Source organism: Sapajus apella, unplaced genomic scaffold (genome assembly GCF_009761245.1).
Source record: "Sapajus apella isolate SASKATOON/1434 unplaced genomic scaffold, GSC_monkey_1.0 scaffold46, whole genome shotgun sequence".
Lineage (NCBI taxonomy): Eukaryota > Metazoa > Chordata > Mammalia > Primates > Cebidae > Sapajus > Sapajus apella.
The window spans coordinates 15,240,342-15,261,667 of NW_022436986.1; the positions used below are offsets into that span (position 1 = coordinate 15,240,342).

General features: G+C 40.2%; 1 protein-coding gene across 6 annotated transcripts in view; it reads right to left on the reverse strand.

Annotated features, from left to right (window-relative positions):
- The window catches only part of TMEM245 (transmembrane protein 245), a 105,007-nt gene that overhangs the window by 41,261 nt on the left and 42,420 nt on the right, over positions 1 to 21,326 (reverse strand). For all 6 annotated transcript variants that reach the window (XM_032240297.1, XM_032240296.1, XM_032240295.1 and 3 more), the window contains 4 exons: positions 18,748 to 18,830; positions 10,414 to 10,504; positions 3,254 to 3,352; positions 1,138 to 1,269 (listed from right to left, as the gene is read on the reverse strand). In XM_032240297.1, coding sequence (XP_032096188.1) covers positions 1,138 to 1,269; positions 3,254 to 3,352; positions 10,414 to 10,504; positions 18,748 to 18,830 — 405 coding nt within the window. The remainder of the gene's footprint in view (positions 1 to 1,137; positions 1,270 to 3,253; positions 3,353 to 10,413; positions 10,505 to 18,747; positions 18,831 to 21,326) is intronic.

Here is a 21,326-nt window from a genome sequence, read left to right on the forward strand (position 1 = left end):
TAAAACTACAAAACAAAGAAAGAGCAGCATAAACATTATTTTAAAAATTCAGAGGTAAATACCCAGGGAAAGCTAAAAGAGCTGACAGTTGTTTCTGAAGAAAAAGATGGGAAATCGGAAGGCATACAGCAGGGCACTGCCGTTTTTTAATTAAAATCTTTCAGTGTTGTTGCCTTTTCAGTTATGGTCATGTATTACTTTGATAAAAATTAAATTTAGGCCAGGTGTGGTGGCTCACGCCTATAATTCCAGCACTTTGGGAGGCCAAGGCAGGCGGATCACTTGAGGTCAGGAGTTCGAGACTAGTTTTGGCCAACATGGAAAAATCCTGTATCTACTAAAAATATTAAAAAAAAATTGCTGGGTGTGGTGGTGCATACCTGTAATCCCAGCTACTTGAGAGGCTGAGGCAGGAGAATCCCTCAAGCTCAGGAGGTGCAGATTACAGTGAGCTGAGGTCACACTAATGCATTCCAGCCTGGGCAACGGAGCAAGACTCCATCTCAAAAACATTAATTAGTTAATTTTAAAAAATTTAGCACGGCAAACATCAATTTTTGTTCACTTGATGAAAGAAACAAGTTTATGCACAAGAAAATTGCTCTCTGTGAAATTCAACATGCCAAGGATACCTCACAAAATATGCTACAGAATGAGGAAGAGTAGTTAGTACTTAGGAATGCTGCAAGACGGCAGAGGTGATGGTGCATGGTGGGAGGTTAGGTGGGATGGTACAAGCTACTCATTCAACACATTCCATCCCTCCAATGTAACTGGAACCATATTTCCATCTGGTCAAGGATCTTCGCACACCACAAAGGCAGGTCCCTCCCTAGTAGTCCAGCTGGAGACATCCTGGTCATCCTAGCGGGAGGATGGGGATCCCTATCTGAGAATCTGGCAGCCCACAGCATCACTCACATACCTCAGGACTCAGCATCTCTCAGCTACTCTACAACCACAGGGCAAATACCAGGGGGGTGACACCTGAGGCCTGTGGCTTTTGAACATCACCCTAGTCCATTTGGAGTTCTCAAACCTGTAAATGTCGTTACATTAAAAACAGGATAACTGAGGCCTCAAAGTGTATAAAGAAAACTGCAATTAGAGTTTGTTTTTATAAATACTATTTCTTACCGAAAGAAATGTCTCAATGTTCTCGTGAACAAAGGAAGCGATATCCTGCCAGTCCAGAATGTCTCCCAGCCAGCTATTCTGACGACTGACATGCAACTTCTGTCCTTTGTGCCTTCCAGAGTGTGTTACATTCTGTGGAATAAAACAGTGCAGACATGAAATTCCCATCTTAACCTAAAAAACAGAAAGTATCAATGTCCCATTTTGTTTCAGTTCTCCTTAATCACTTCAGTAAGTACTGCAAGGAGAACAACTTTGCAACATGTAAGAAATCAGCCAAGAACTTCATTTAAAGACCCGAAATATAAAAATCTTTTGTTTATATTCTAGGTACCCTGTCTAAGTCTTGCTCCTCTGCTTCCCTCCTAAATATATTTGCAAACACATCTTATTCCTCAGTATCTACAACAACGCACTAAACACAGCATTGACTTTCATTTTTCTTTTTTAAGTTTTTGGGCCTTCCACCTTTCTCTTGATCTTTGCTTTTTCCTCATCTTTCTAATTTTCCATACAAGATAAGGAAAATGAGGAGAGAAGAATATAACAAGCAAGAGTACGGCAGTAAACAGAATTTGTCTATCTGGAAGACACTGACAGAGATACAAGAATAACTAAATTTGAGAGATAAGGGCCAGTAGAATGGCTCACACCTGTAATCCTAGCACTTTGGGAGGCCAAGGCAAGAAGATCACTTGAGCCTAGGAGTTCAAGACCAACATAGTGAGACCCCATCCTTATAAAAATTTAAAATTTAGCCAGGCATGATGGCAGGAATGTTGTCTTCCTTTTTTTTAAGACACAGGGTCTTGCTCTGTCACCAGGCTAGACTGGAGTGCAATGGTGTGGTCATAGCTCACTGCAGCCTCCAACTCCTGAGCTCTAGTGATCCTCCCGCCTCAGTCTTCCTGAGTAGCTAAGACTACAGGCACACACCACCACACCCAGCTAATTTTTTGTAGAGATGGGGTCTCACTATGTTGCCCAGGCTGGTCTGAAGCTCCCAGCCTCATGTGATCCTCCCACCTCAGCCTCCCAAACAGCCAGATTACAGGCATGAGCCACCATACCCAGCCAACAAATATGCCATTTTGTACAAGGAACGTAAGCACCCCTGAATTTTGGTACCAGGTACCAGTAGGGTGTCTTAGAACCAATCACCCATAATACTGGGGGACAACTGTACTTAGCCACTTAACAAACCTACGTTTATAAAACACTGACCTTGCTCTACTGTAAAATAAACCTCATGAGGTATGAGGGGCAGTAAAAGCTATTTGTCTTTAAGTACAAGCCCCAGAGTTAGCAAAAGAAATAGATACACCTTTCTTATTATCTGGTTTTTCAGCAGATGGGATCAAATCTACGATACTCACCTAGATATTCCCTGAATATTTTTTCCCAAGTCTTTGAAGTCTACAAAAACTAACACCATTCCCTCAATTCATCCCAAAGAAAGAGTACATAATCCCAAACAAGTCACTAAGCAACAAATTCAAATTTAAAATCAGCCCTCCTCCCCCTCCATCCTACATTAAAAGATTTATATATACACTTGCTCTCCTTACATCAACTTTGAGAAAAACCACCACCAACTCTGCCCACTCTACACACAGCACAGTTCCTGCTAGCCCACAGGCCCTGCCAGATCTAGTGTATAGGATGGCCTGGGCAACATGGCAAAACCCCATCTCTACAAAAAAATACAAAAAATTAACTGAGCATGATGGCGTGCACCTGTAATCCTGGGGAGGCTGAGGCAGGGGTATCACTCAAGCCCAAGGGGCGGAGGTTACAGTAAGCCGAGATCACACCACTGCACTCCAGGCTGGGAGACAGAGCATGACCCTGTCTCAAAAAACAAGAATAAAAACTAAAAGAAAGATCTCTAAACTTTTAGATGACAGCAGACTAACAATAGAATACCAACGCACCAGAGATAGGCAGGTTCTGCTAGGGACAATACCCATCACCTCACACTGACTTTTAATGACCTGAGGCTTCAGGTTTTGCAGTTTGAAAATTTTGATGAATAAAATACAATCCTATCTAGTTAATGAGTCAGTAAAAGGGCTTTATTAGTTTACAACAGAAAACCTTAGCAAAAGTAACTTACCTTTATAAACCAAGAGTGATACAGTCTGTCCCAAAGTTCTAGTACTTGCTTTTCAATTACAGCAGTATTGTTCACCTTATCTCCTAGAATTTTATGGAGCTAGAAAAAAACACAGATACAACCTGGTACAGTATTTCAGGCAACAATACAGTAATATTAATATATGGTGGGTATTTACATTTGTTCCAAATCAAACAAAAATGTTCCAGACTATCTCTAGCCATATGATGTTCTTTTCTTAAACTCTAGTCCTGAGTATTCCCAGTAAATTTCCTCTCTCATCTTTTTGCTTCTATTTTCTTTGCTCTATTCTCAGGTCTCTAAGAAAGCTACCTCATGCTATCAGAGAATGGTACAAATGAAGCCATGATTGCTGACTTACCTGATCTTACCTGTCCAGAGAAAAATCTCTCCCCTGTAATCCCATTGCCCATCCATTATACATATTTTTCACGTTACATTTATCTCTATTATTAAGAATTACCACAGAAGTTTAAGTAAAATTTTAGGACATTGGCTATAAACATAAATCCTTCCCTCCATTTGCATGACAAAAGATGTTCGGTCTCATTTATGATTGATCAGACTGGCTTCGGGTTTGTGGAAATCAAGTATACCGAGACAATGTAATTTAGAGGAAGGCTATCATAATTATCCCACTTAGTTATTATTAAAACCATATGGTAATATAAAAAACAATTTTTACATTTTCAGCGGCTGAGGCGGGCAGATTGCTTGAACCTAGGAGTTTGAGACCAGCCTGGGCAACATGGTGAAACCCCGTCTTCACAAAAAATACAAAAACGTTACCAGGTGTGGTGGTGCGTGCCTGCAGTTCCCAGCTACTTGGGAGACTGAGATGAGAGAATCACCTGAGCCCAGGAGGTTGAGGCTGCAGTGGGCCATGACCACCGCAACATACTCCAGCCTGAGCAACACAGTAAGACCGGTCTCAAAAAAAAAAAAAAACCCAGAGAATTTCTAAAGGACAAACACTGATTTGGAGGCTCACTTCCTTAATACAATTGTGTCAATTTTTCTATTTCCTCTGCTACTTTCTGCCTATTTACATAGAGACAATTTAAAATTCTATATTTTCTATTGCATTATAAGCATTTAATCTTTAGCCTTCATCACTAACCTTCATCTTTAATACTTTTGTATTAGTTCATTATGTTCTGGTATTAGCTGATCATTACCCACTCCAAGGATATATAATAAATACTATTTTTTTTTCTTTTTCACTTTTCTTTTTTTGTGTGTGTGTGAGATGGAGTCTTGCTCTGTCACCCAGGCTGAAGTGAAGTGGCATAATTTCGGCTCTCATTGCAACCTCTACCTCCTAGGTTCAAGCAATTCTCCTGTCTCAGCCTCCTGAGTAGCTGGAATTATAGGCATGTGCCACCATGCCCAGCTAATTTTTGTATTTTTAGTAGAGACGGTGTTTCACCATGTTGGCCAGGCTGGTCTTAAACTCCTGACCTCAAGTGATCTGCCTACCTTGGCCTCCCAAAGTGCCACTGCGCCTGGCCATGAATTCTAATTTTTAATGTATAAGTACACTGCAATGAACATCCTTATACACAGTTTTTAAGGATACATATGGATATTCATTGCAGTATTACTTGTGACATAAATAAATGTACTGGAACCAAAGAAAATGAGTTTTTGTTTTGTTTTTCAAGACAGGGTCTCACTCTGTCACCCAGGCAGGAGTGCAGTGGCATGATCATGGCTCATTGAAGCCTGGACCTCCTGAGCTCAAGCGATCCTGCCACCTCAGACACCCGAGTAGCTAGGATCATAGGTGCATGTCACCATACACAGCTAATTTTTTTATTTTTTATAGAGACAAGTTCTCACTATGTTGCCCAAGCTGGTCTCAAACTTCTGGGCTCAAGCAATCCTCCTGCCTCGGCCTCCCAGCTAGAATTACAGGCATGAACCACCAAACCCAGCCAAAAATGAGCATTTTAATGGCTCTTGCTATGCACTGGTAAACTGACTTCTATAATAAGAATTATACCAATGAATGCTTTACAAAATTACATAAATGACCCAATTTCCTCAAAGTCTTATGAACTAACTGGCTAATTTTTAGAGAATTTAATAGGTGTGAAATGTAGCCATTATTTAGTATTTTCTTCTTTAGTAATGAAGAGTGACCATTTTCCCATGTTAGTTTACAACATCTGTTTTCTTACTTTTTGTCCATTTGATGCTGGCCTTACGGACATGTGAACCAGTTACTAGATACATTCAATTCAAATATATCTGTTCAATTTGTTCCTTTATATTTAATTGATTTATTCGTAAACTGAAAACAAAATATTCAATATAGTAAAGCCATTTGGCCAGGCATTGTGGCTCATGTCTTGTAATCACAGCACTTTGGGAGGCCATGGTGGGTGGATTGTATAAACACAGAAGTTTGAGACCAGCCTGGGCAACATGGTGAAACCTCATCTCTACAAAAAATAAAAAAAATTAGCCAGGCATGGTGGTGCATGCCTGTAGTTCCAGCTACTTTGGAGCCTGAAGTGGTAGGATCACTTGAGCCCCGGAGGAGGAGGATGCAGTGAGCTGAGATCATACCACTGTACTCCAGCCTGGGCAGCAGAGCAAGACTCCCTCTACACACACAGACATACACATAGACACACACGCACACCACTGAAACACAAGTGCTGTTGGTGGTGCCTGATATGCCTCTCCAGATGAGAGGCAACCAAGCATGAAGCACAGTCACAACATTGTTTGAGAGCCATCTAACTTGAGGTAAATAAGCTCATCTATTTTTCAGGGAAAACAAAAGTCAGGGGTAATTCTCTGTGCTTAGCTAGCGTGACATCCCAGGATCCTGTGCCACAGCTGATCAAGTCTTTCTTGAAACATTTTCTTCTCTAAGCTCCTATGACAGAGTTTGGTTCTCCTACCGCATGGGCCACTCTTTGGTCAGCTGGCTCACTTCTCGTACCACCAAAAGCTCGGTGCGCCAGGGGACTATTATGTATACTCTTCCTTTAGGCCATGTTATGGACTGAACTGTGTCCCCACAAAATTCATATGCTAAAGTCCCAACCTTCAATACTTCAGAAAGTGACTGTATTTAAAAACAGGTAATTAAGAAAATGAGGTCATAAGGGTAGGCCCTAATGCAATACGATTGGTGCTCTTTTAAGAAGGAGGAGATTAGGATATGAACAGACACAGGAAGCCATATAAAACCAAAGGGAGAAGCTGGTGACCTGCAAGGCAAGGAGAGAGGCCTCAGAAAATCAACCCTGCCAAGAACTTGATCTTAGACTTCCAGCCTCCAGGATGTGAGTAAATAAATTTCTGCGGTTTAAGCCACCCAGACTATGATGCTTTGCTATGGCAATGCTAGCAAACTAAGAGACCACCTCATCTAATCCCATGGGTAGCATATGATTCTTACCTCAGCATCTATAGCCCATCCAGATCTCTCTGCTAAGCTCCATCTTTATGTGTCCAATTGCCTTCAAGGCATCTCTATTTAAATACCTAATAGGTATCTTAAATTTAATATGCCACAAACCCAATTAATTATTTACCCATGATACCTAAACCCCATGATCATCTCCGAGTATTTTCTACCTCAGTAAGTGACACATCTATCCTTCTAGCTAGGCAAACCAAAATTTTGTTGTTTCCTTACACTCTATGTCCAATCGAAGAGTAGCTCCTATTAGCATAATCCCAAAACTGCACCTCAAATCTGACCATAGTTCTCAATTTCCATTTCTACAAACCTAGTACAAGTAACTAACATGTTTCTCCAGGACTATAATAACCTTTTACCTGGGCTTTCTGCCTTCTCCTTTCCTGTCCACTTCTCCATAAAGCAGCCAAAATGAGCTTTCGACATTCTAAAACAGGTCTTTTTACATTCCTATAATGTTTACCTTTACAACTTAAATAAAATTCCACCTTCTTGTCATGACTTCTGGCTTGTCTCACTCTATCATTCCCTATTCCAGCCACCGGCCTTCTTTCTGACCTTCAACCAAGCTTGCTATCATCTCAGAGACTTTGAATTTGTTATGCCCTCAGCTTGAAACAATCTTTCACAGGCCTTCACAGATTGCTGCCTTCTCAACATTCTTATCTTCTTATGCTGCCTTCTCAGAGACCCTCTCTGGCCATTCTGTCTTACGCATCAACCCAGTCAGTCACCCTGTATTATATTACTCTGATTATCCTCATCACAGCACTTACTAGCACTTGAAATTTGTATTGTTAACATCTTTAATGACTGTTTTCTCTCATGAGAGTCAGAGAGAGGGTGATAACTTCCCCCCCAGCACTGAGAACAATGCTGGACATGTTTATGGACTGGCTGCCTTTTTCTTCATTCTGGTCATGGGAAAAAGAGACAGAGGAAACACATTACTTTCTTTCTTGCTTTCTTTTTTCTTTTTTTTTTTTTTTGAGATGGATTCCACTCTGTCACCAGGCTGGAGTGCAGTGGTGCAATCGCAGCTCACTGCAACCTCCACCTCCTAGGTTCAAGTCATTCTCCTGCCTCAGCCTCCCAAGTAGCTGGGACTACAGGCATGTGCCACCAGGTCCAGCTAAGTTTTGTATTTTTAGTGGAGATGGAGTTTCACCATGTTGGCAAGGATGGTCTCAATCTTTTGACCTTGTGATCTGCCCACCTCAGCCTCCTAAAGTGCTGGGATTACAGGCGTGAGCCACCATGCCCAGCCCTTGCTGTCCCTTTCTTAGAATCTCAGAAGGAGCATGCTAAGCAGAGGGGATAGCTCAAACAAGGACATTCAGCAAGGAAAGCAAACTGGGAAGTCTGGGTAGAACCACAAACAATATGTAAGACATGTAGGCAATTAGGCTGACAAAGTAGGCTGGGAGCAGACAGGCAGAAACCTTCTTTGTTCGTAACTAAACACATCCCAAAAAACTCTTTTTGTGAGCATGGCATTTTTTCCTACCTTTAGCCCTCTCTAGACTTAGGCTCTTATGACCCAGTTCTTACATGATTGTTAGCTGGATAAGATCTGATGCTCTATTGAGCTATCCCTGCAGTTTCAATGTTTTCCTTAACAACTTCATTGAGATATAACACAATTCAATGGTTTTTTAATATATTCACAGTTATATAACCATTAAAAAATCCTTCAATTGTTTTGTTTTAAAATTAACCACAATTTTAAACCATTTTCATCACCCCAAAAGTAAACCCCATGCCCATTAGCACTCACTCTCCCATTTGTCCCCAATCCTCTCTACTCCTGGAAACCACTACTTTACTTTCTGTCTCTATACATCTGCCTCTTCAGACATTTCATATAAATGAAGTCATATAAATATATATATCAACATATATATATACATATTATATATATATATAAAATATATATGTATGGTCTTTTAAAATAGCCTCTTTTACTTAGCATAATGCTTTCAAAGTTAATTCATGCTGTGGCATTTATCAGTACTTTATTCCTTTTTGTAGCTGAATAATATTCCATTATATAAATATACCATTGGTTTATCCATTCATCAGCTGAGGAACGACTGTTTTTTAGATCTTATCTAATCAGAATAGCAAATATTTAAAATTTTTGTTATCAATGCCTATGACTGCTCAGCTGCCTTCCCTTTTATAATTGTGGGCAAAGGGTTTCAAACTTATCTTTTCTCTAAGTAATTTAAAATTTACATCTTTAAAATCTAAGGCACATTCCTCCAGCTACCCAAAGTTCCCTGTCATTATCCTCTTCCCAAAAACATAGGAATTCCAGAATAAAAATTGCTCCCAAAGAGATACATCAAGAATTAAATGCTATACTTTCAGCAAAATAAAATATTTCTAGAAGGCTAAAAGACTTCTGCAATGGCTGGATCTTCCTTCTACGATAGTTCTGGGATCTGCATCCACATACTTACATTGCACTTATTTTAAAACACTTGTCATGTAACCATTAAGTTACTGGGGATAGATCCAAGAAAATCAATAACTAAGTTTTCTCTCAACTTTTCACTATGATTCCATCTTTACATTAAATTACCATATATGTGTATACAGTGTATCTTCCATAACATTTTTTTAAGATTTTGCTTTTGAATTTTGAATATGTATGTTTTGATTTCTCTTCAGATCATATAAATCTTTCACCTTTTATTAAAGAATTTTGAATATGGAATCACATACTAATACTTTTTTTCTAGGCACGAGTCTCACTGCAACAAATCTTGTCAATTCTTACATAATCCTAATTACTTCAGTATATTAAAATATAAATTACCTTTATTCCTATACACAATACTAGGGAGGGAAAGAATATCCCAAATCCATATTGTGAAATCTAATCCTTAACTATGCTGTCTCTTCCTCTATCATTCATTTCCCCTTCACAAAGCTCTCTCCACTTCAGTGAAGATCACTTTCTCAAGCACACTCCTGTCTCAACATCTTGATCATCTCTTCAAGCACATTCCTGTCTCTGCACCTTGGCTCACAGATACTCTTCTTAAAATCCACTCTTCCTTGATCTGCCATTCCTTCAAGGTCTATCTCAATTGCCACATCAAAGCACTTAATCCAGTTCTGGGCACACACTGCAAGCATGCTACAGTAGAAATAAAGTATTTGGAGCTAAGCTTCAGTTTCAAACCAAGCTCTGCAATTTACTACATGACCAATGGGAATTGTCTCAGCCTTGCTGAGTCTTGTTTCCTTATCTGCAAAGCAGGCAAAATAATTCTTACTGCAGGCTTCTTAGAAACAGTTAACGAAAAAAAAAAAAAGATTAAATGAAACTAACTGGAAACTGCCAAAGATAGTTATCAGCAGACAAGATTTAGTATGTGTTAATACCTTTTTCTCCACAAAGCCTCATTTGACAACCCAAACCAAGTGATCATTCTGTCCTAACTCACAAGTAGTTAATCAGATCTATCTTGAAAAACTAGATAACCAACTTCTCAAATTGTTCAGGCTGCTTATTACCCCTACTCAATGTGATATTTCAAAAGATTTAACTCTATGTTGCTTACCTGTTTATTTAAGCCTATTTAATGTTGTGAATAGCATTTCTACTTATGTTTATCAAAGCAAGAGGCAATCACCAGTAAAGACCGCGAAAAGAGAAAGAGACAAAGAAAGTTTGTTCCCTTACCTTGTGAGTTATCCATTCTCGTCCATACTGATACACATTGTTAGCTGCAGAATTCAGGGCTCTTTGGACTACCTGAGCTTCAGGAAGCCAACTATTGTAAAACATAGAAAGAAAAAAAATGAAAAAAGTACACTTTCTGTGTAGTGTACCAATGCTTTGAACTTGTTATACTTAATCCATAACAGATTAAGTATATCAATACACAAGATACCAAAGTATCATGAGCAGGAAGTCCAGGTTTAACTGGTCTAACTCTCTAACATTCAGGATGTTGTTTCAGTCTTTCCTTAGCTTTTTATTAATTTATTTTATTTTTTGAGATGGAGTTTTGCTCTCATTGCCCAGGCTGGAGTGCAATGGCATGATCTCAGCTCACTGCAACCTCCACCTCCCGGTTCAAGTGATTCTCCTGCCTCAGCCTCCCAAGTAGCTGGGATTATAGGCGTAAACCACCACACCTGACTAATTTTATATTTTTAGTACAGACAGGTTTTCACCATGTTCGTCAGGCTGGTCTCAAACTCCTGACCTCAAGTGATCCACCTGCCTCAGCCTCGCAAAATGCTGGGATTACAGGTGTGAGCCACCGCTGCTGGCGTCAGTCTTTCCTTAGCTTTTAGACCCACTTTCCCCACAAACTCCCTTTTATTCTACTCTGCATGATTTCTCTGCTCACATGTCCTAAGTCATCTGCCTTATTTGGCATCAAAGAAAGTGGTTTCATGGGACTGGGATATTCAGCATCTGGGACAGGGTTCTCAAAGTGGGGTCCACAGACCAGCAGCATCAGAACTTTTTGGAAACCTGTTAGAAATGAAAAACCTGGGTCCCAAACCCAGATCTACTGAAAAAGGAAGACTCGACTGGGACCCAGTGATCTGTATCTTAAAGGGCCCTGCAGGTGATTCTGATGCATGCTACAGTTTAAGAATCACTGATCTAAGGAAGTGAAGAAATCAGAAAGAATGCAGAAAATGAAGAAGGTGAATCATTATTCTTGACTTGGTTATCTGCTAACGATCTTTTAAAAGACAGAATTCCTGAACAGAGTTCCAACTGTGCAAGGAACTACAGTCCACAAGCTTTACTTGTGCAGTGAGAGGTGATCTCCTCATTTTGCTGTTGACTAAGCAGGCTGCACCATATACCTTAATCAAGAGCCCTTTACACAACCCTAATGTTTTCCACAAGAGAAAATATGTTCATGTATTCTCTAAACTGTTCCTTATATTATTATACACTAGCGATGTTGACATTCAGAAATGTAACAGTCCTCATTTCAACTATTCTGGAGTGAAGCCAAAAGGTAAAGGCAAGCAGAAGCTAGTCATTTACTTTCCTGAGGCCCAAAAATGACACATCCTACAAATCTAACATAAAAGAGTCAGTTAGGTAAAATCAAACGAGCAACATCCTTAACTCACAGTAGCTTTAAGTAAGTACTGTGTATGAGGAAGATGGTCACAAAGAGGAAGTCAGTTGCCACTGACAGCCACCAAGTCATGGTGCCTAGGAAAGAGGTCTTTAACCAGAAAAAATAAGAGCTCTTTTGAATAAATTAAAAAGACCATCAAATCAGTAGTGGGTTGAATCTTAAGTATTAGCCAGTTTGTCCCGCACTCCAAATAAAGTATCTGTGAAACTTTTTGGCAAATTCCTCAGTCCATTCAAATATTTCTCAGCAAGGCCAGCATGCTGGCTCATGCCTATAATCCCAGCACTTTGGGAGGCCAAAGTGGGCAGATCACTTGAGTCCAGGAGTTCAAGACCAGCCTGGCTAACATGGCAAAACCCAGTCTCTACTAAAAAATACAAAAATTAGCCGGGCATGGTTGCACACAACTGTAGTCTACTCAGGAGGCTGAGGCACAAGAATCACTTGAGCCGAGGAGGCAGAGGTTGCAATGAGCCAAGATCATGCCACTGCCCTCCAGCCTGGGCAAAAAAGCAAGACTCTATTTCAAAAAAAAAAAAAAAAAAATTTCTCAGCAAGACAAAATTTCAAACTTTTAGAAACACAAACATATTAATTTACAGTATAAGGATATAAACAGAAAATCTGAATCACTAAACAGAAATGTGATACAGGAGAAATTAATTTAAGTATCTTTTAAATTACTCTAATATTTATAAATTCATCAACAATTTGAAAGGGTTCCTAAATTTTTTTTTTTTTTTTTTTTTTTGGGAAGGTTTTCCCCCTTTTGCCGGGCACAATGCATAGTGGCCAGTAAGATATTTTCCCAGGCCCAATAGACATTTGTGAATCATTAAGGATCTATCCAGATACCTCTATGAATCTTAACACTTTTTTTGAGACAGAGCCTCACTCTACCACCCAGGCTGGAATGCAGTGGTGGGATCTCAGCTCACTGCAACCCCCAACTCCTGGGTTCAAGCAATTCTCCTGCCTCAGCCGCCTGAGTAGCTGGAAGTACAGGTGCACACCACCACACCCAGCTAATTTTTATATTTTTAGTAGAGACGGGGTTTCACCACGTTGGCCAGGATGGTCTTGATCTCTTGACCTCATAATCTGCCCGCCTCGGCCTCCCAAAATATTTTTAATTATGGTAATTGAAAATATCTTATATGGTACCTAACTTATAATGGATATTATATTGATATATTGGTATTATATTGATATATTGATAACACTATCCTATAGTGTTATTCAAAAGTGTGGAGATGGGCTGGGTTCGGTGGCTCACGCCTGTAATCCACCACTTTGGGAGGCTGAGGGGGGATGGATCACCTGAGGTCAGGAGTTTGAGACCAGCCTGGCCAACATGGGAAACCCCATTTCTACTAAAAATTTAAAAAATTAGCTGCGTATAGTGGCGCGCACCTGTAGTCCCAGCTACTCAGGAGGCTGAGGCAGGACAATCACTTGAACCCGGGAGGCCAAGGTCGCAGTGAGCAGAGATCATGCCACTGCATTCCAGCCTGGGTGGCAGAGTGAGGCTCTGTCTCAAAAAAAGTGTTAAGATTCATAGAGGTATCTGGATAGATCCTTAATGATTCACAAATGTCTACTGGGCCTGGGAAAATGTCTTATTGGCCACTGTGAAAACACTTTCCCAATGTACTCACGCAGGCTTCCTAAGAGCAACAAATGAGAGGAGCTGTTATGGGGACAAGGTAGGAGCACTGGCTCAATCCGAGCCTCCCTCAGGAGACATGGGGCCAGAAACACGACAGCCACCTTAGCTGGGCTATACTCTTGCCTTACACCCCTACAGCCCCTGAACAGAGCTCTGCCCTTGGAGATTCACTGCCTTGGCCTATCACTAACCCCTACTTACCCAAGAAGGATCCCACAGCAGACACCAATGCCCTACAGGTTAGACTGCTCTGCCTTCACCTTCCTGGGTAAAGGTTAATCTCTATCACCTATGGCCTACCAAGAGAACAACCCTGATTAAAAACAACTTAGTTTAGCCTACTGCGTTTCTCCCAAGCAAAGGGATAAGTGCAACTGAGAACCATTTCAGTGCCATCTCCTAATGAGGGTCCTGAGATGCATGAATCAACAGGCTTGAGACAAGTCAGGGAAAAGCAGAAAATGAGCTCCAGACTAACAGAAATGCTCAAGACAAGAATCAGGATGTGCTTCAACCTCATTGTTTTTAGAGCTCCACTAAGATGATCCTAATCCGTCTAATTTACCCACCAGCTCACAGAGCACACCCAGCAGAAGTCAAGGGACTCCACAGGCCATACAAAACATACACCAAGTTGGAAGAAAATACATCTGGACTTATTTTTAACTGTATCTTCTCCAATAGGGGTATCTACATGAATCCCCCACAAGGTCAACTGCCCTCCTCCTGACAGAATCTACTGAGAACTAAGAGTTGCAGGAAACCACTCATGCCCACCGCTACTATTTCTAATTCCATTCCCACCTATCTACTGCAAAACAATCAGACCTTCCATGAATTACCAACTCTAAGCAGCTTTAAAAAATCTTCCTGTAGGGGACCAAGGCAAGTGGATCACTTGAGGTTAGGAGTTAAAGACCAGCCTGGCCAACATGGTATAACCCTATCTCTTACTAAAAACACAAAAATTAGCTGGGCATGGTGGTGCATGCATGCGTGTAATTCCAGCTACTTGGGAGGCACGAAAATCGCTTGAACCTAGAAGGTGAAGGTTACAGTGAGCCAAGATCACACCACTGCACTCTAGCCTGGACTTGGTCTCAAAAAAAAAAACAAAAACAAAAAACCTTCCTAAATGTAGCATTACTCCGCAATAAAAAGGAACAAACTTGATACATAAAACATCTTGGATAAGCTTCAAGAGAATTATGCTAGGCAATAAAAAGCTAATCTCAAAAGGCTGCATACTCCATGACTGGATTTACCTATCATTCTCAAAATGATTTTATAGATATGGAGAACTGATTAGTTTTTCGGGTTTTTTTTTTTTTTTGAGATGGAGTCTCGCTCTGTCGCCCAGGCTAGAGTACAGTAGCAGGATCTCGGCTCACTGCAACCTCCGCCTCCCCAGTTCAAGCGATTCTCCTGCCTCAGCCTCCCAAGTAGCTGGGACTACAGGCACCCATCACTATGCCCAGCTAATTTTTGTATTTTTAGTAGAGATGGGGTTTCACCATGTTGGCCAGGCTGGTCCTGACCTTGTGATCCACCTGCTTCGGCCTCCCAAAGTGCTAGGATTACAGGCATGAGCCACCACCCCCGGCTACTTCAAAATTTCAAACAAACGACAAAAAAACCTTTCTTCTACTACCTGATCTGGGGCTGCTCAGATTGTGTGTGCCTCGGATACAGTTGCAGGGAGAATGTACTACTATTCAAAAGCACTACAGAAGGGCTCTACATTTACTTTCCAGTATAGAAGAATGACCCAAAGGGAGCCCTCTGGATGTGAAGGCTGAGGCTGAGCCCTGGAGGACAACACTTGGAAGGTCTATCATCCCATGAAAGGCTCTATCCACTTGCCTGGATCCCAGATGGCTTCTTCCTAAAATCCCATACCTGATACATGTTGGTTCCTTTTTCCCATTCTCCTTTCAAAATGTATTATATCCAAAGAGCCAGAGAACAGAAGACCACACATCTTAATTCAAAGATATATGGCCCCTAATTTCCTGCCTTCCCCACTCCACTTAACTCACAGTATTTACATCCATACCCATTCTGACCTGCTTTCCCCAGTTGTTCCATTTGTGCCATGGGTTCATCTCATGCTTCATCCTCAGAGAAATGCACTAAGAATTACCTCTTTCTCCTAATATTTACCACCCCTTCCACTCTACCAGTTCTTTCCCTACAGCATACAAACAAGGCTTCCCCATCTTAAAAAATTAAACATAATGTTCTTCCCAGCTACATTTCATAAGCAAACTTGGGAAAGAGCAGTCTATACCTGCTTTCTACTACTTCTTCATTCCCAGTAATTTCTCAACTCACTGCAATCTAATGGGCTTCTGCTACACCAATGAACTGCTCTTGCAGTTGCTAAATCCAATTTCACTCTTACAAATTTCTACAGCAATTTGACATTGCCGACCACTATTACTTTCTCAAAATGTTCTCTTCCCTCGGTTTTCCTCTCACCTCTCTCATAGTCCATTCTCATTTTCCTTTGTCAACCTATTGTTTTTTGCTTATCCTTAAAGGCTCAAGATATCCACAGGGCATACCTTCAGGCATCTTATCCATACCTTATATACATTCTTTATGCTGATGCTTGCCAGAACTCTAGATCCAACCGAGGTCTCTCATCTGATTCCTGGACTTCCACAGCAACTGCCCCTTTTTTAACTTCATAGTTAAAAAATACCCATACCTACACAGCCAACAGCCTACTGGATGTCTCCACTTACAGGTACCTCAAACTCAACAGGTAAACAGGTCAATTAGTTTCCCTACCAAATCTGCTCTTCCATTTCCTGTCACAGTAAATCCACCATCACCCACTAATTTCCAAACCTAGAAACATGAGTTATGCTGGATTTCTTCCTCCTATATCCAGTTAATCACCAACTAACCCCTTAAGACCTTACAAATGTCCCTCCTGTTCACCTCCACTGAAACTGTCTACAGTTCAGGGCTTTGTCACTTCTCATCCAGTTTACTCTAGAAGCTTTTAATTTGTCTCAAAGGCTCAGATCTTGTATACCTTCAATCTTTCTCCACAAAGCAGATGAAAAGCCTGTTCTAGAATGAAATCTGATGACGCTACTTCTCTTCTTATATCCTTATTCAAGATAATAAACACATCTGTTGCTTCCCAAAATTTCCCTGCACCTCTATGTATGTCCTCCCTAGAGCTCCAGCCCAATCCACAGGCAACTATTAATCTTACTGCCACTACAGATTAGTTTGTATTTCCTAGAACTTTAAATAAATGAAATTGTACCATTGGGCTATTTTTTGCCTGAAATTTTTTCACTTAGCATACTTTTTAATTTTATTTTTTGAGACAGTCTTATTGTATCTCCCAGGCTGGAGTGCAGTGGCACAATCGTGGCTCACTGCAACCTCCGTCTTATGGGTTCAAGCAATTCTAGGGCCTCAGCCTCCCAAGTAGCCGGGATTACAGATGTGTGCCACCTCACCTGGTTCATTTCTGTATTTTTAGTAGGGATGGCATTTCACCACGTTGGCCAAGCTGGTCTCAAACTCCTGACCTCAGGTAATCCGCCCACCTTGGCCTCCCGAAGTGCTGGGATTATAGGCGTGAGCTACCATGCCTGGCCAGCATACTTATTTTGAGAGTCATCCAAGTTGGTATCATTAGTCCATTTTTTTAAATCCTATGTAATACTCCACTGCATATCACAATTTATATTTCAAAAGAAATATGCTTCTTTTAAGAAGATTCAAATAGGCCAGGTACAGTGGCTCACACCCGTAATCCCAGCACTTTGGGAGGCTGAGGAGGGAACATCACTTGAGCCCAGGAGTTCAAGACTAGCCTAGGCAACATGGTGAAACACCTACAAAAAATATAAAAATTAGCCAAGTATAGTGGCTCATGCCTGTAGTCCCAGTTACTCAGGAGACTGAGGTGGGAGGATTGACTGAGCTCAGGAGATCAAGCTTGGAGTGAGACATGATTGTGCCACTGTACTCCCGCCTGTGTGACAGAGCGAGATCCTGTCTCAAGAAAAAAGAAAATTCAAATATTATTCTAAATCAAGTTCAAGTAATATCCTATGCAGGTTGTATATAAAAGAATAAAGTAGAGGCAATGGAAAAAAATCAAGCTAAATCTCAACTTATAAGCCCAAAACTGACAGAGTATTTCCTGACTTACAACTGCCTTGAGGTTAATAAAAAGCAGGTAATACAATGTGTCATCAAGTTCAGTTAGATGGATAGCACAGCTCTGCTGAATATTACCCACAAAAACTTAAAATTCTTCCAAAAGCCAAATTAAACACATACACAGAGATCCTCTAAAACAGAAGTTAGCAAACTTTTTCTATACAAGACCAGAGAGTAAATATTTTAGGCTCTGAACATATAACCTCTGCCACAGCTACTCAATTCTGTTTTTCCCTGAAACCTCAAAACAGCCAAAGAAGATATGTAAATGAGTAGACATAGGTATGTTCCAATAAAACTTTTATACAAAAGCATATGGTCGAATTTGGGACTGGGCCATAGTTAACCTATCTTTCCTCAAAAATAATACAATATGGGAACATGTCAAGAATTACAAAGCTGGGTGTGGTGGTGCACACCTGTAGTCCCAGCTAATTGGTAAGCTGAAGCCGGAGAACTGCTTGAGCTCAGGAGTTCAAGATCAGCCTGGACAACATGGTGAGACCTCACTTCTTAAAAGATAAATAAATAAATAACATAAATTTAAAAATTATATAGAAAGTTGAAGAGTTACAGTTTCCACATTATAGTGGAAACTTTCCTTCAGTTGATCAGAGGCAGTGGTTATGACTCTGCCGCTGGGGGATTATTATCTCAAGTTTCTTAACCTTTGATCTTCTTTCCTCAAGTGTAAAATAGGGATAATCTCTTCAATCTATCTCACACAGTCACTGTGAGGAACAAATGACGTAAGACAGGCAAATGTGCTTTGTAAATTATAAACATGCTGTAAACCTCAATTATAAAACATAAGGTTTCATTTACCATAAATTGTACCTAAAAACCTCAGCATTTTCCTCCCACCCTATGTATTACATGACATTCTTCTGCAAAAATGACAATATTTATCAAAGCTCTGGCAAACCCCATCTTTTATCTTCCAATGCAGCTGGATCAAGGAAGGTCATTTCATGCAAACAGATGCTGAAACTAGGTCATCCATCTCTCCTCTTTTTCAAAACAACATTCTTACTTTGCCCACTCAGGGTGATTTGCTAGAGTTTCATTAATCAAATTACTTGTGACTTCAATCATGTGTACACTCTCTTGATGTACCTGTATTATGGATAAAGAGAGAAAAGAATCTCAGTAAAAAATAAACCCAATTTAAAATTTATTTTTCTACTCTATTATTGGAACAATGCTTTAAGAGCCAAATAAATATACACCTTTGATTTAATTAATTTAGAAGCAAGCACTGCAAAGTTACTATACATTATATCCAATGTTGTACACTATGGGAAATATGAAGTACATGCTAGCTCCCTGTTCAACAAATTACTTAAGAAGAAAACACATAAATATGTTCAAATACTTAACACATATATCTATATATATTTCATTTACATGAATCTACTGTGTACATGTGTTTGTGTATCTATGTAAATAATACCAGCACTTTATGAGCTAACAGGATCATCAATCAGTGTGAGACAAACAGGCAAATAAGCAACTAAGGTTTTTGTTTTTTCCAGACCGAGTCTCACTCTGTCACCCAGGCTGGCTGGAACACAGTGGCAGGATCTCAGTTCTCTGCAACCTCCACCTCCCAGGTTTAAGCAATTCTCATGCCTTAGCTTTCTGAGTAGCTGGGATTACAGGTGCACACCACCACACTTGTCTAATTTTGTATTTTTAATAGAAGCAGGGTCTCACCAGGTTGGCCTTGAACTCCCGACCTCAAGCTATGTGCCCACCTCAGCCTCCTAAAGTGCTGGGATTACACGTGTGAGCCACCACACCTGGCTGCAACTAAGTAAGGTTTCTAAGTAAAAAAAACCCAACAGAAGCTGCACCTCTAAATTTACCTTGCCCAATAACCAACAAAATGAGGGGGATAAAATCGTAATAAACCAGTTGAAAAAAGTTTTTTTCACCCAGGACATCCGAACAAGGAAAGAAACATAATATGATACAATTTGGAACACAGCCATTAGGTAAAGAAACAAAACATTGTGGAGCACAACAGAGAGGCCTAACAGCTCACTCCTAAACTGACCCCATCACCCAGGAGCCACACAGGTGAGCTGATAAATAGATTACAGTAACAGAGAGAAAAGAAGCCACAGCCTTATCCTTTTCTGATAGCTGAGGAAAAGAAAGTGTAATGGAGGAGAAAAGATAAATCAGAGGAAAGAGATCAAAGTCCCCCATCCATGCGCACCCCCCATCTCTGTCCCTTCTGCACTGAAATTTCCACAGTAGGCAAGAATTGAGTGAGGCAGTATAAGGACTGAGCCTATTTTTCCATGGGTATGAGTATGGATATGAGATTAACCAAGAAGCAAAATCACTAGGGTAAGTCACATACGAACCCAGAACAGAACAGAATCTAGATATCCCAACAAAGATACAGAGCCACCTAAGCCATCAAGTGATACCACTTCCAATTCTGTCAGGACCCAGAAAAGTAGGGAGAACACAAAATACAAACTGCAGCAAGAAGGGGAAAACAAACTGATTTCAGACACAATGGGGAGAAAATCAACTCAGATGTAATTCCTGGAAAAAAAAGTCAGACTGAATAAGGCCTGACACTTTCTTTTGAGGACTTAGGCTTGTATTCTGTGGGATACAGAAAACGAGGGTTGTAAGCTAAGGGACATAATCTTACTGAGATGTTTAAAGTAGGTTTGGACGCTGTGTTGAAATAAGGCTAAGGAACAATTCAAGAGAGAACGGGGATAGCTTTGAGCAGGGCAATAGCAGTAGTGAAAAAGTGACTGGATTCGAGACCTATCTTACATTAACCGACCGTTGGAGGTTAAACCGATTTTACATTCCCGAAATCAACCTCACATATTTTCCTTTTAACATACTGCAAGATTTAATCTATTAATGTTTTGTTAAGGATTTTTGTGTTTCTTTATAAGGGATATTGGTCTGCAGTTTCCCTTCTGTGAATGCCTTTGACTTTGGTATCTGGGTAATACTAGCCTCATAAAATGAGTTGGCAAGTGTTACTTCTTCCTTTGCTAACTGAACAACATTGTATAGAATAGGCAGTATTTCTTACTATACGTTTGAAAAAAATCATCAGTAAAACCATCTGGGCCTCAATGCTTCTTGGTAGGAAGACTTTCAAAACCTAATTCAATTTCTTGTCCTAATAATGGGCTATGATTTTTTTATTTCTTCTTGAGTCTGTTCCATTTCTTCTCTACAAGGAATTTCTCCATTTAATGTTGTTATCAAACTTGTTGGTGTAAAGTTGTTCACAATATTCCCTTGTTATCAAGATCCATGAGATATGTAGAGATGTCTCTTTTGTACTTGATATTGGTAATTTGCATTTTTTCATTTATTCTTGATCAGTCTGGCTAAAAATTTGTCAATTTTATCAATGTCTTTCAAAGAACCAGCATTTGGGTTATTAATATTTTTACTATTATTTCTCCATTTCGAATTTCATTGATTTGCACTTGATCTTTATTATTTCTAAATATTTGGACATTTCCTAGATATCTGCTACTTCTGTGTGTCAGGAAATGCTCCTTTTGTTGTTTTGTCTTGAGTCAGCGATCTCGCTCTGTCACCCAGCTTGCAGTGCAG